Source organism: Astatotilapia calliptera, chromosome 4 (genome assembly GCF_964374335.1).
Source record: "Astatotilapia calliptera chromosome 4, fAstCal68.1, whole genome shotgun sequence".
Classification (NCBI taxonomy): Eukaryota; Metazoa; Chordata; class Actinopteri; order Cichliformes; family Cichlidae; genus Astatotilapia; species Astatotilapia calliptera.
Window position 1 is genome coordinate 14841649 of NC_137425.1, and position 16164 is coordinate 14857812.

Consider the following 16164-nt stretch of genomic DNA (forward strand, 5'->3'; position numbering starts at 1 on the left):
TATAATTGATTATAATTCTAACATAATTTGTCACATATTCACAAAAGTAGCAGCCTTCAGACACAACCTGTTTTTGACATTTAACAAAGATCTTTGTTTACACACTGACATGCTGTTACATTAATATAGCTTCACACGACCACAGATGTACAGCAGAGATTCAGTGTGGACTTTGTAATTACTGAAGAAAACAAAACTGATGAGACCAGGACATAATATAAGCCATTTTAATAAAATAGCATTTCAATATTTTTTGTGAAGAATAAACACAGATGACAGTTTAGAAAGGTTGTTGGGAGCAAGGAAGCAACAAATAAAGAGCATGACAAGAAGTGTGAATGTGTCCTTAAAAAAAAAAAACAGAAACTCTAACCTTACAAATAAATCAATAATTTCAAAACAAACACCCTCTGCTGTGGCTCTAATGTATGAAAACCTTTCAAAAAACACATATTTGTGTGTGAAAGGTTGAGATGAAAAACTACTTTTCACCTCACAATCAGACAATTAATTCCATAGTGAAAAGAACTACTGAAATTAAACAATTGAGGATGGACACAATGTAAAGAGATAAAACTAGTCCTGCAGCTGCATGGAGATGGAGCTACTTACCCTAACTGACCAATCAACGTTTACAAGATAAATTGCAGGAGTCATTACATTATAGTTCTAAACATTTTAGAAATCCCTACCGTTAAATATCTGTAGGTAAATAAAATTACAATTTTAATTGTAGTTTTAGATAAAATACATCAATATTCCATTTAATTACAGGGGAACTACGCCTTAGTTGTGGGCTGTATTATAAAGTGTTACCATGTTTTTATCTTCTGTGTTAAGTAGACTGATTTTACATGTACTGAAATGTGCTATATAATTGCCATTGTCATCTGGATGAACCATAACTAAGCACATAAAATAAAATGATTAAAATAGATTTGAAATATATGTAGAGTGATGTGATGTAAATTTCTTGCAGTTTTTCCTCAAACTTCTTTGTCAGCCTCAAGATTTGAATCATTACAAGATACATGTCTTACAGAAATAAAAATCCAAAATCACTGGTAATGACATACTCAAAATCAAAGTCAAATATCACCAAACAACTTTTAAAAAGACCAAATGAAAACAAATAAAAAATTACTGAGACCAAATTAGATGTTTGTTTTTTTTTTGTTTTTTTGTTTTAATCCGCACTTCCTCTGGGAAAACCTGTTTGTGACCAGGCTTCTGCTGTTTCTACCCAGTCAGCAAATCTGAAACATCCCAGAACAAAGGTTTGACAATGAGCAATAACCAATGGAAATGGAAATAATATAATGTCTACATTTTTTTTAAATCCTAATATTGATTGTAAAACTCCTCACCCTAAAGAATACTAATTGCTATAATTAGTTTAACCCTTTAAGACCGACCATAGAACCAAGTCCGCCAGAGCTTATATTATATTTTTACATGCTGTGGAGCCATTTTTGGGAGCTTTTCAAGTTGCTATACATCAATACAACCATTATAGCCCAAATTTTAATAATATGCATGCATTAAGTGCATAGTAATTACATAAATTGCAAAAAAGTGCAATAAACTACAAAGAAATTGAAAATCGTTTTTGTTTGTTTAACATATATTTCTAGTTAGAGAAATTTAAGAGGCTTATCCCTCAAAACTGTAAATACAAAAAAGTTGCACAAAATAGTTTCCTACCACAGGAAATTTATTTTGAGTGTCTTCATAGTTTTATTTTTGAAATTGCAATTTGAGTCCTAAGCATCCCAGAAACGACCCAGAAAGTCATAAAGTCAAACATAACTTTTAAAAACACCAGTATAGGCTCATGAGGCCTTTAGGTAAAAAACTAAATTTCCGCGAAAATGACGTCACTTCCGGTTTCGGGCAGGTCATGGCGGACATGCGATAGTTAACCCTTTAAAACCGGTCGGAGCGGGCACGCTCTGTTTTGCGTAACTATTTTTAAATCCCGGTAGCACTGCAACCACGTAAGCTAGCGCAATAATGTTTTTTGCATATGAAACCGTAGGAGTTGTACTTACATCTTATGCCGTCAGCTTGCCCTAGGTCACGGTTTCCTTCCACATATAGCTTTGCAAAAACTGCATAAAAAGCACTTGCAGCAACAAAAACATAATATTCCAGAAACACGCTTTGCCGATCCGATCAGCTGTTCATAACACTTCCTATGTCCATCAGCGTGAACTATCGCATGCCCGCATGACCTGCCTGAAACCGGAAGTGACGTCATTTTCGCGGAAATGTAGTTTTTTACCATCAAGGCCTCATGAGCCTATACTTGTGTTTTTAAAAGTTATGTTTGACTTTATGACTTTCTGTGTCATTTCTGGGATGCTTAGGACTCATATTGCACTGCTGGAAATAGTTTATTTTGATGCATATGCTGCTTTTTTGCAAATTTGCAGTATAATATTTATTTTCGTTTTTCCTGCAGTATATAAAAATTGGTGTATTTCAAAAATAAAACTATGAAGACACTCAAAATAAATTTCCTGTGGTAGGAAACTATTTTGTGCAACTTTTTTGTATTTACAGTTTTGAGGGATAAGCCTCTTAAATTTCTCTAACTAGAAATATATGTTAAAAAAAGCAAAAACGATTTTCAATTTTTTTGTAGTTTATTGCACTTTTTTGCAATTTATGTAATTACTATGCACTTAATGAATACATATTATAAAAATCTGGGCTATAATTGTTGTATTGATGTATAGCAACTTGAAATGCTCCCAAAAATGGCTCCACACCATGTAAAAATATATTATAAGCTCTGGCGGACTTGGTTCTATGGTAGGTCTTAAAGGGTTAAATGTTAAATTGCAGATTCCCCTAAAATGGACCCATTGTAGCCTATGCTGATCAGCATATTTACTTAACATAAATGTTAACACTGTTAAGGACAAAAAATTTTAAAAATATTTATTATAATAACATTGATAACATATTAGGAGTTACCCAGTAAGGGACACTTCATCATCTGGAGTGCCTGCAAGTTGATCATAATGTTTCTTCACCATATCAAGCTCTGTTGAAACATCTGAAAAACAAAACACTTTTTGAATTGTTTCCCCCCAGAGTGTTTCACATAATTATGTGTGTGACTCGGTAATTTATAAGTTAATTTTAAAAAATAGATAGACAAATAGGTAAAACCGCAGTGGTATCAGGTAGAAGATTGCACAGATAAAGAGAAAAGGAATATAATTACAGCAAACTAGCCTGTTTACCTGGAAGTAAGCTCCCATCAGTTTTGAATGAACATTTAATGGATTCCTTCGTAGTTTTCTCCAGAATGTCCAGGATGTTTTCCTATTTTTAAAAAACTAATTACTTATCACAGATAAAAATGTGTTAAAGTCAAATACAATGACATTTAGAATTTTTTCAGACTGGATTAAAAATATAAATGGAAACATAAATTTTTGTATAAGTCTAATCCAGTTGAACATAGAAAAAGCCTTTGGGTGAGCTAAAACAAAATACGGTCATGATATTTCTTCATAAAACGTGACAAACCATCAAATCGTGCAACTTCTCCAACATGGTATTTTTTGCCTGCTCAAACATGTCCTTCTTTGAGTGCACATGGTTCTTAATAGTCTCCCTCATGCAGTACAGCATGCCTTCTCCTTTAAATTCTGCAGCCTCTACAATAAGACAGAAAGCTTCAAATTTCTCATGCCGAATAATGATGAACATAAATATGCGTTTTAGTGCCATGTATTGAATCTCTGATCTTATCTCTTACTGCAGTAGCCTTCTTCCATAATGTTCTCAATTGTCTCTGTCAGACTGCTGTAGACTTTTTTCTTCTGTTTCCGGATGATTCTGTTCAGTTTTGCCTTCATTTTTTCTTCCTTAGAGACAAAACATGAAATATGGATCAACATCATTTTAAATCACAATTCACAAAACTAATGTTAACTTTTTCATGTTTTACTTTACTGTACTTTACTGTTTGAATTGATGTATAGGAAAGTTTCATCTCTTACCTCTGTCTTGAGAAATCTGAGCTGCAGTTCAGTATTTTTGTACTTTTCAATCAGAGAATCAGTGTTAAGTGAAAATGTCTTGATGACTCCATTGAATGCTCCACATTCTGAGTCATTTCTAAAACATGTAAAAAATTTGGTTAATAATGAAAGAAGTGGCAATTTTATAATCATTATGTTAAAAACGTGGTATGTAATAAATTAAATATTTTGGATAATATTATGTGACTGTTTAGAACTTTTTTTTTTTTATTACAGGAAGGTCTTTCTGAATTCTTCATCAATGCTGTCAGTCAGACATGAAGCCAACTTCATGTTAAGGTTAATTAGCTTCCCTTTTTTTGGTTTGTAGACACCACCATTCTCAACAACCTGCTTCAGTACCCCACAAAAACCACTGTTCCTTCCCTGGAACACAAAACAATTATTTAAATATATATTTGTGTAAAATGTGTCTTTTGTTACAACTAGTTAAAATACATACTTGATACAAGAAATTCTTGAGTTTTTCTCCATATGAACGTTTGGATTTCTCAACGCCATCAGCAAGACATTTTTCGAAAGCCAGAAAGGTCTTTTCCATTTCTTTTCTGACATTATCAAGTTGGAGGATCATGATTATCTCAAGTTTTGCACAAATCCTGCCTTTTTTATCACCCTGAAAAATATTTGAAGGGATAAAACCATAAAAAATACTTGTCGTTTCTTATAGATTTATGAACTTCACATGGTTTTAAAAGTCACTCTCCTTGAATAATGAACCTGAGAAGTAAAATAGAACAGCAAAAATACATGAATCAATCGATCACTTAATAACTCATAAATTAATAAATAAACAAAAAACAGAATTGTAAACACAAAGACAAATGAAAAATGCCAACATGTAAGCGAATGTTGTTGTGTATCTTTTTACTTGACTTTACCACTCCTCTGGAGTTGGCTCCTTGAATCAAAGACAGAATCCCATAAGCTCCATTAACATAGTTTATTGTCTCAGAGTGACAGTCATTGAGCTCTTGCAACAATCCCTGAAGTTTGGTTATTTCTGTTAAGAAATTTCAGTGCCACAGTTTGACATTACGTACTATAATTCAAAATAAATAATTCTTCTTTCAGTCAGAGCAAACTAAAACAACATGTGCACTGAGACTTCACCTACCAGTTTCTTCTGGACTTAGATGCTTCCCTTTTAGGAACTCTTTGGAGCTCACTGTGAACACTCTGAAACTGTCATCATGGAAATGTTTCTGCGGAAAAATGATTTAATTTTAAAGCATCCTTGCAACTGTGGAGAGTCTGTATTATTTTCTATCAGCCTATAAAACTCACCTTAATCTTGCTTCGTTTGTTGAATTTTTTCCTTACTCCATCCTTGGCTTGCAGGTTTCTTTTAACTATTCGATCATGGATATCAGCTGATGAACTACAAGAAATGTGCAAATATGTACTGTTACCATCATCACTATTATCATCACCATCATTAATCTGGGGCAGGCTGGGTGGTTTTGTTTTATTCTTGACCTTTTTTGGTGAAATGTGTAAAATCTCCCTTTCTTACCAAGCTGAGCTTTCCCTGACTGCTGCACACCTGCCACTCATTGTTAACACGTAGATTGTATTTAAAGACTGGCTGTGGCAATGTTTCTCTGCCTGATGGTGCTGGTACTCCAGTTTGTTGCATTCTAGTCTTAAATGTGTAGTCTGGTTAATATCCTCTCATGCTCCTACTTACTACCCTGGGTTGTCAGAGTCTCTTACCAAAATACTTACCTGTTCACTACAGACTCCCTCTTAGCCGTGTTTGTAAACATAGTAAGAAGAACTCCTAATTTCTCTAAAAACATTTGATTTTGTTTCGTCCCTGCGAGTTATTGGATACTCTCGCTAATACACCAGTTCATTTTATATATTTTTTCATTGTAATTAAACCTCTTAAGTTTCAGTTGTGCGAGTCTGCCTTGCAGGTCCAGTCATTTATGATAAAATGACTTTAATTGTTTAATGCATTTCTCTTTAAAAAAACAAACAACTTCCAAATATGGGAGATTGGTAGCATTTATTCGTAAAGCACTCGGAGAAAGGCCAGCATGTTTTATTTGGATCGTGACATCAACACGCTGACATGCTTACATAGAAATGTTTTTTTTTTGTCACAGCAACTACTTTAACTTTGTTGCTGAAGGACAGTGTAATGCTACTTATTCTTTACAATGTAGAATTCTTGAATTACTCGACTGTAAGGACCAGGATATGCATGATTTCCAATAATATCATACATTATGTGCAACATACATTAAAGCTGCCATAATGTCATTTGCATCACTTTCTCCTCCTGCTCTCCTGTTATTACTCACCCTCTTCTCTCTTGCTGTCCCTCTAGAACTAAAAAATTCCACTGCCTGTCCCATTATCCGCTATTCTACTCTGGCCAGGAAATTCTCTGTTCATTACTCAGTCCACCATCTTCAACTTTATAAAACTGTAACTGCCTATGAGACTCCCTTTGAGCCAAATGTTCTGCATTCATTACAACAAAGGCTCAACCCTGTGCTTCATTCTTTGTCTAGCCTGGGTTTATCTTACATGGAAACACCCTGTAGTTGGTCAGTATGCAAAATTTACTTACAGATCATCAGAATCATCAAGAAGATCAGACTTGTTGCAGATAAAATGAATTTGCTGACATTTGCCACCATTTCCAATCAGACTACTGACACTTTCCAGGATCTCCCAGGCCTCTTTCTCTGATGCTGCTCGGTTAATTTCAGTCACAATCCACACAGTAGAACAATCTCCAACAATCTGAAAGGAGAATAACATGTCTCAGTGCTTCATTGAAAGATGACTGTTTACAGACAACACAGTATAAGCAAAGAGCAGTAGATATGAATTACCCCTTTCCACATCTGATCTCTGCTCTTGTTACAGTCACCATTTCCAGGAAGGTCCACAAGTGTGACATGCTGGAGAAAAGGATTGTTTGGCACCCTGACAGTCACACACTTCACTAGTGGCCAAAACCACTTTTTTCCTTCATCACCTTCTCCTTGTTTTGACTCACTTCTTGTGTACTTGACAAATTGTGCAGAAAGTTCATTAGCCTGCAATAAAAAACAAAAGTAAAAAGCTTAAGGAAATTTGATCACTAAAAGTTGAGTCATTCGTTTTTAATCTCAAATTTAAATTATTACATCGTGTCATGGTTCTGGGTCATTTTGACCCAGCATTTTCAGTTTCTTGTGTTTTGGTGTTTTTTCCACATTATGGTTTATTTTCTGATTCATTAGTTGTCCTGTTTTGAACATTATAATCCTGTTATCCAGTGTTATTCTGGTTAAGAGTTTTGTTCTTAGTTTGAGTTCAGTGTCTAGTCTGTGCCTGTCATGTTTCCTGTTTTACTTTGAAGGTCCATGTCTCATGTTAGAGTGTCCAGTGTTATCCTCTCCTGTGTTGTCATTATGTTTCATTCAGGTAAGCTGTGTCCTCATGTGTCACCACTTCCCCTGATCACGTCATGTATGTATTTAAGTCCTCTGTCACCCTTTGTCGTGTTATCTGTGTTACCCACTCCATATTTGGTCATAGTTTATTGTAAGATTTAAGACTGTTAACAACAATAAATCAAAGACTGTTGTTTCAAATAATTTTTTTCATGGCAGAAAGAATTTTGAATCCATCTTTGGTGAATCAGTGTTTTCCAAGCCTTGTCGTGTGAATTCAGACACTGTAATTTCAAACATTATGATTTGTGGTGGTAGAAAAGTCTAGCTTATATTGAATGTGTCAGTGTTTTCTGCGCCACCTCCTCTGCCTCCAGTCTCTGTGCCCAGGGCAGCTAGGGCCCGGCCTTTCCTTCACCTGTACCAGTTCCTCGGGTGAGGGCAGCACCCTTCCAGTAGCCAAACCCATCTGTTCTCTGATTGGATTGTTAAATTTGTGATTGACATGACATTGGCCAATCAGATGAAAGGAAGAAAAATAGGGTCAAAATTCATACTTGTAACTTGAAACTTGAGTGTAGAGTTTCACACGTATTTTTTCTCACACAAATCTTTTTTGCACTCACACAAATTCTTTTTACACATACAAATCCTGATTTACAAATACAAAACTGATTTACAAGTGCAAAATATTTATGACCACAATTTGAGCCCATACTGCCAGGGCACAGTCTGTCTCCACACCTGTACCTAATCCTCGGGTGGGAGCGGCTAGTGTTCAGAAGGTGCCTGCACCCATTCCTGTCTCCGCTGGAAGCTCAATTGAGCCCGTCCAGCTGTTTTCCTTGTGTTCTTAAGGCTCAGAAGGCTTAGCTCAGCCACCATTACAACCACCATCACTACCATCTGTAGATAACAGTTACGTTATGTTTGTCCATACTGCCTGCCGTTGCTGCAGTTACGGAGGTTTCCAGGAGATGTTGCTGTGGTTCTAACTTGGCTATGGCAGTGCTTCCTGTTACCTGTGTGCGAACGTTCATGTTGGCTGCTAATTAACACCTGGCATACAGTTACAACGGACTGGTTATTGTAAGCAAACCTACACCATCATTACTACAACCGCTACAACCTCTACTGCAGTCCATAGTTCAGTCAGTAGCTCAGTTATTAGCTCATTCACTTGCTTTGCCACCAGTTCAGGCTCCAGTGTTGTCACCAGCCCTGTTACCTGTTCAGTTCTCGGCATCAGACATTAGCTCTGTTTCCAGGTAACTCATTAGCTCAGTCACCAGTGAAGTCAATTACTCAGCCACCTGTTCAACCACCGCCCTCATCTGCTGAGAGCTCTGAATCCTCTCAGCCTCCCTCTGCTGCTTCCCCTGGGAGCTCTGCCAGGCGTCTCAGTTTTCTGTTTTTGCTGAGAGCCTGTTCGAGCCTCCCCAACGGTCCACAGCAGCTTTCACTGAGTGCTCTGCTGGGTTGTCTCAGCCTCCTGTCTCTGCTGAGAGCTTGTGCGAGCTGTCCACACACTCTACAGCAGCCCCCACCGACGGCACAGGCAAGCTCATCCTGCCCTCAATGGACTATGTGTTGCTGCAGCCTGACAGGCAACCCGAGCTGGCTGGCTGTCTAACGCAGCTCCAGATAGCTTCGTCTCAGCCAGGGGTTTCTGTACCATCTGGCCTTTCATCTGTTCTAGCTGGGGGTTAAGGAGAACCCAGCCAGCATCACGTCATATCAGCTGGAGGGTCTGAGGAGCCTGTCCAGCCATTAGTGCTGGCATCAGCAGCTTCTACTCTGTTGCCTGCTGCACCGCCACCTGCTCCTGCTGTTGCGTCTGATACAACTCAGCCTGCACCACCTTGCTGTCGCTGGCCACATTCCAGGCCACTGGCTAGATTTCTTCCTTGTCATGGACAGCTTTCTGAACTCAGTCACTGCCACCATCTTTCACTTGGCCGGCCTTGGGACCTGCTCTGTCGCCGCCGCTACCTTCCGCGCGGTCAAGCTCCGGAACTGTTTCCATGCCGCTGCTGCTTTCCACACAGTCGGCCCCCTGAACTTCTGGATTTTGGGAGTTCTGTGATGTTGGCTTCTGAGACGGCCCCCTGAACCTTTGATTTATGGACCTTTGTGCTGCTGACCCCTGAGGTGATTCTGAACTGCTCCCTGTGCTCCAGTGTTTTTTGTGGACATTTTGTTTTGGTTTCAACAGCTAGTATTACTGTTAGCAGAAACTACTTCATGTGGGCATTTTGCACAGTTGTCCACCACTTTGAGACATTAATAAGCTACTTTAGGCTGTTCCCTTATTTACAAGGGGTCACTACAGTGGATCACTTGGCATGTTTTGACTGTCAGGGTTTTACACCACTTTATGCCATTCTTGATGCAATTGACTATCAGACAGTGATTCACTAAAGTTTATGGCCACTTTGAATGAGTCTTTGCTAACTTTGCTCAGCAGTGAATTTAAAACCAGGCATATTAAAACAGGTAAGAGTTGATTAAAATAGGAATCTGTTATGTGAAGAGGTAAGGGTTTATACTGCGATTTAAAAAAAAATAAAAAATAAAAAATAATGCTCTACATAATACCTGGACCAGTCTTGGATCCTGTTAACCACAGTTATTACAAGAGCAGATAAGTTTTTTCTTCATTTAGATGTGATCATTTAGATGTGATCATCTAAATGTCATTGTGGGATCTCAGTAGGATCTGTTTTGTTGTAATCACTGGATCTTATTTTTAGTGTGTTTTGTTTTTTGGACTTTTGAATCTATGCTGAATTATTTTTTCAGAAATGAGTTATGTTTCTACTTCTTAGTTTTTTGTTAATTTCTTCAGTTCACTTTTTTGTCCAGGTTGTCCTAGTTTCACCTGTGAAGACCACAGGTGAAACTAGGACAGCATCCCCAGTATTTAGTCTATCATGGCTGTCTGTTATAGTCAGTCTGGAACACAGCGGAGTTGTTCAGTGCTGACGCTCACAGTGCAACACTTGCAAGAATGCTTCCTATAAAGAAATATGAGAGTTTTTGTCTTACTGATTCATATGTCAACATCTTCCGCCTGGATTGGAGAAATTCTGGAATTTCTTTGAAATATTTGCTGTCCATGGGATTTTCAAAGGATCTTCTCCATTCTTGTCCATAAAGTGCTGACAGCTTTTCAACAGCATCATGATAATCATCATCTTCCTTTTCCTGATTTTTATTATTGTCAAGAAACTGACGAAATGACCACAACTCATCACGCCACTCCTACAAAAATAGATGACATGCCATTTATTGAGGCATGTACCCAACCCTATGCCCCAAGAACTGGACTGTAACACATGATTTTGCTTAAAGTACAAATCTAACTTTGGGAATTCATTTTACCTCTTTTGTGATGAACTCAATTTCTGCTTCATACTTTGAGCTACGTGTGTTAGCTTCCACTTTGATCATGACTGAGGTGCAGGCATTGACACTTCCTGAGGGTAAAAGATTCTTCTCTTTGATGATGGCATTTATCAAAGAGCTCTTTCCAGCCCCAGTTTTACCAAAGACACCAACCAGCTCCCTCTTGTCTGTCTCCAAATCACTGATCTTTTTCCTGTTGAACGAGATTTTAAATATGGGTTAAATGGTTCAGTCATGATAACATTTTAAGCATGCATTAAAAAAAACAGTTTAAAAGACAGTTACAATGGTAATAATGGTAGTTATTATCAAATGAATTATCACTACATATTTCAGTTTTATACACTTGTGCCACCAATTGTTTACTGTATGTTGTTTTGATCCACACCTTCCTTTTTGTGTCACCTAAACTGAAAATGTTTTCCCAAAGAGTTGGTAGATGCCAGGTACAGCAGAAAATGTAGTTAAGTCACCAAAACTTCCTAAAAATATCAGTCTTTGTTGGTCTTAGTTTGGATGGTTTGTTTTACTACTGAATCATTCCGTCAACTATAATTGTACAGCTGTAAGTCAAAAGTATAACGTGAAAAAACTAAACAAAGAACCGACACGTCAAACAGACTGACACAAGAAACAAATTGGTGAATATTGAATCAAAAGGGTTCATGTACAGGCAACACGATGACTTGATGTTTGGCACTGTTGTCTCACACCACTATCGGGGGCCTTTTTGTTTTGAGTTTACGTGTTCTCTCCATGTTTGCCTCGGTTCTCTGCAGGTACTCTGGCTTTCTCCAACAGTCCAAATACGTGCAATTAGTGCATTTAGGTTAATTGGTGACTCTAAAGCCTCATCGATGTGGTTATTCATTCCTGTGACTGTATCTTGGTGTAACCATTGTGACATTCATAAAGTTTAATTGGATTAAATTACACATAACTAGTAGCTTCTGAGGATGTTTTATAGACATTTTTGCTTTCTTTAAAAACAATCTGTCTTTGATCTGTTTGTGAAACTGTCACATGAACAGGAGTGGAACCAGGCCCATTCATTACAAAATATGAAAAGAAAAATACTCACTTTAAGAAAGCACTGAGTTTGTCTTGGTCATTTAGTCTGGAATGTACAACTTTCATGATGCTTTTCACATCAGAAAATATGATTGCTTCTGTGGACATAAAAGTAAAGAACTATTTGGAAGGAATTATAGACTAGAATAAACAGAAAATGTAAAATCTCATTTTAAAAATACAAACAAAACTGTGTGAATCAAAGTATATCAGGAGCATAATGTGACCACTTACCAATCAAACTTAGTATACCATGCATCATGTGACTGTTAAATTTTGACAACAGCCCAAAGAAAAAGTAATTTCTAGCATCAAAGATGATGTTGGACAAATTGTGCTGGCTTAAACTGTGACACTGTTTAGAAAGAAACATAAATACCTTCAAATCCTGGCATAGACAGACGCTGTCGCTTAGCTGGTGACTGCAACCTGCTGGGGTCACTTTGAAGGTCTGATTTTCTCTTTCCTGATTGGATGAAAACAACAAAAAAAATAAGAACAAAAAACACATTTCTCTTAGCATTGAAAGTTATTCTTAGTAAAGTTATGTAGATTGAAAGGCATCAATATTTTTTGCAAACACAGAATAATATGAGATGCAATAAATACGATGCATGTGTCTCACCTGTATCACTTGTGGATGGCAAGACCTGAGGATGAATATGAGTTATACAGGAAATTATCACTTGCATTGGCATTGTTCTTTAACAAAATTTGAAGGACATTAACGTACAAGTTTTACAATCAACAAACCTAAATGCAGTTATGTTTTCAACCAGAAGATTGGTGAAGAATACATTATAAATTACCTTTTTCTTAGTAAACATCTGTGATTCTACAAGACAATTCTTTTGCATAATTAAGTCCCGGTCCCAAAGACCTACAGAGACGGTTGGCGAACCCCCTAGCTAGGGCAAAATGTATATTCACCAACCCCCTATGAATTAAGTTTTTAGATTCAGTCATTTATTGGTTTCTGTAGAGAGTGGTCAGTCTCTGTAGACCAGAGAATGGAGCTTTACTTTGTCTCAGGTATTGGCTCATATGTCTGAAATTCAGTATAACCCTTACCTTAACCAAACCAGCTGCTTGTTCATGTTCCTGTTTACACTGCAGATAAAAAGTGCAAAGCCGAATACAACACTGAGCACTTAAACATGTATTGAAATTGTATTTGTCATATAGATACTAAATCTCAAGGAAACAAAACAATTTTTAACTTACTTGAAAAGGAATGACTGTTTCCTGGTTTGAGTTTTGTTCTCCCTACCACAATCAAAACAATTCAAATCCATATTAGTACAGAATTAAAAAAAAATATGCTAAATATTGTTACCAGTATTGGGCAAAATGCTTTGAAAAGGTAATTAGTTATAGTTACTTCTTCAAAAAAAGTATTTAATTAGTATCTGGGTTACAATATTATAAAAGTAAGTTATTACTTGGAAAAGTAACTATTGCATTACTTTAAATAATGCTTAAGGTGGATGAATCATCAAATTGCTAAATCTAAATGAATTTTCATGACTTTTAAGTGTTTGGGGGGGATTTTTTTTCCTTTGGATTATTAATTAAAACCAAGGACAGAAATAATAAAATGATAAGTCGCTATCACTTCTACTTGTAGTTTAAGTATAGTAACTGTACAGTATCCCTTTCACAGTTAACACTAAAGGGTAATTACATTCAATCAAATCTGAGCCATGATATATTCTGGATGTTTGTTTCGATTACAGTAAATGTTGTTATGACTGTTTAAAGCAGCGGCATTTACCCTGAGGGCCAGGTTGCCTTTTTGATGAATCCAGGAGTAACAAAGAAACCGAAACTGGTATCCCGAAAAGTTCATTGTTTTTAGTTGGAGAAACGTTTCGTCACTCATCCAAGTGACTTCTTCAGTCTCAGCTGACTGCAGGTTTCACTTGTTTTACCAAGGTAGGTATCCCCGACAGAATTTGTTTCCCTTGCATCGGGAGCGTTCGCTGGGCAGGGAGAGCGGATCCAACTGATTCCGCCTCCATTACAACCAACTTAGACGTGGATGAACAGTTTTAGTGAAAAAGTGAAAAATGAGTGTCATTACATTACCGTTCAGTTTGTCGGTTACAACAGAAAATGATACATTTATTGTTCTCAGGTGTTATATTTCAATAAACCAAGGACATTTTGACTGATAATTATTTGTATCCTTGTGTAATTGTAGACAGCTAAAACCTCCGAAATTTCAGGAGCCATAAGTCATTATTAGAAGAGTTTCAGAACTAAATATCAAGAATGTGTCCTTCCAACGCAGGGGGAACCTACCTTGGCACGGAATTTAAGCTGTTATAAATTCGGTGACAGATTTTAAATGACATTAAAATCTGTCAAAAACAGGTCAATCATATATCTCACGAAGAACATCAAGTGATTTAGAGATCATTCCTATCACAAAGTAGCTGCTGTCGTCAATTTTTGGCAAATTAAATGTTATATATCCTTTATTTATCTGGATAAAAAGTAAAGGACAATTGAAGTGTTTTTTCCAGGAGAGAGCTAGCCAAAAGCAGCAAATATAACAACTATAACATCACAGTTCTATATATATATATAAAAAAAGAACTGGATTGATGACAATATGGGTAAAAATACGCATAAAGTCATAAAGATACTAAGAAAACAGATAATTTCTTTATTTGATATACATAACCCCTTCATAAACCCTGTTGACTAAAGTGTAATTACTGATTCAAGTAAATATACTAGACGTAAAAAAAAACATAAAAAAAAAACATTGAAAAACACTCTTTGACGGACGCTCACCTCCCCTGCCGGCGATCTTGCTCCCATGCGGCAACCACAGAACCGGCAACGTTGGTCTTGTGAGGAGAGTTTCAGCCGGTCTAGATGGGGCAGATTCGCAGCAGCCCCAAACTGAGCCAAAAAGTTTTGTAGCACCCGTGTCTGCTGCTCAGTCTGGGCCTGCAGGTCTTCCAGATGACGCCGGTACACTACCGCCTGCTGCTGCTGCAAGGTCGCCAATTCGGCCATCATTTGAACCAGTATCTGAGCTGACTGGAGGTTCTGTGGGTTTGACATATCGTAGCGGCAAGCTGGGCGCCACTGTAACACTCTGTTACTGATCCCCGTTACGACGCGCGCACACACAAGGAGACAGTTCTGCGTCACGTTTCAATAATCCTCTTTATTCAATTCTCAACTCAAAGCCACTCGTTTCACACACTCCAACTCTCACTGCTACAGCTCTCTCACTTCGCTCTCAGCTCTCCGGGCCCCAGCAGTTCCTAAAATAGGGAGAAATGTAATCAGCGTGACAGGTATCAGCTCTTTCTCCCAGCCTCCCTTGTCGCTGTCACCTGAACTCGCTGCTCCACCCCTCAACTGGTGCTAAACCACAAACCACACCCCACCGCAAACGAAAATCACTATTTTCGTTTGTGGCGGAGTGTGTCGTTTTCGTTCAACTATTAGCGCACCATAATAGTTCTAAAACAAATTCACCTGTAAGTGACATTTTTCAGAAGAAAGGTAGCAAATGTTAAAGCATTTAATTAATTAATATCACTCTAGGTCCAGCTCTTGTGATCAATTTATCGATTTCCTGATCATCAAGATGATACAGACTATTAAGACTATTCCTACTATTTAGTAGGAATAAGGATTATTCATAAAATGAGTTCAGAAATACCTTTTTAAAGGAGTTCTGCATTGGTGTATAAATTGAATGCATTTTAATTCTCTGTGTTTTAAACAAACTGCTAAGAGTTTTTACACCAAATGAGAAAAGCAAGAGAAAAGCTCTGTTTCATGGTTAATATTACGTACATAAAAGTATCAATATATGTACCCACAATAAATGAAATATGTTAAACAAAACAAATGTAATGATTTACTTTCAAATGTCACTATCCTTTCACTTAGTTTCCATTCAGTCAGTTTTCTTTGCACAAAATCATCCATGACCAAGATTCAAAACTGAAAGATGAATTGAAATTTCAGATAAACCACTCCTACTTTATAAATTAGGCCTTTCAGCTGAAATTGAACGAGTAGAGCAGTTACATAGATGCACAGATTGATCAGAACTTCAATTTTGTTAGTGTACTCAGCTGTTTGGTCATGCCGAAAATGGTCAGTTATGGAGGATGAAATTAGCAGGCAAAAGGAGAAGTGCAACAACCAGCATGATTAAAGAAAAACAGATTCAGATTTTTTTTTAAAAAAAG

The 16164-nt window shown here is 37.1% G+C and overlaps 1 protein-coding gene across 2 annotated transcripts; it reads right to left on the minus strand.

Annotated features, from left to right (window-relative positions):
* Window positions 1–211: 211 nt before the first annotated feature.
* On the minus strand, window positions 212–15335 carry LOC113020761 (nuclear GTPase SLIP-GC-like). Of its 2 annotated transcripts, XM_026164981.2 has the most exons (21): window positions 14741–15335; window positions 13163–13204; window positions 13010–13048; window positions 12564–12588; window positions 12318–12404; window positions 11949–12036; window positions 10844–11060; window positions 10508–10723; window positions 6914–7120; window positions 6646–6821; window positions 5349–5442; window positions 5179–5266; window positions 4943–5064; window positions 4504–4677; window positions 4276–4427; window positions 4020–4137; window positions 3776–3884; window positions 3544–3674; window positions 3255–3336; window positions 2983–3064; window positions 212–1256 (listed from the first exon to the last, which is right to left on the minus strand). In XM_026164981.2, exons 1-21 carry the CDS (start codon window positions 15014–15016, stop codon window positions 1187–1189), a joined length of 2595 nt encoding a protein of 864 aa, XP_026020766.1. In that variant the 5' UTR covers window positions 15017–15335; the 3' UTR covers window positions 212–1186. The 2 variants fall into 2 exon arrangements, with proteins under 2 accessions (XP_026020766.1, XP_080156396.1); XM_080300270.1 differs by lacking the exons at window positions 13010–13048; window positions 13163–13204.
* Window positions 15336–16164: the final 829 nt, after the last annotated feature.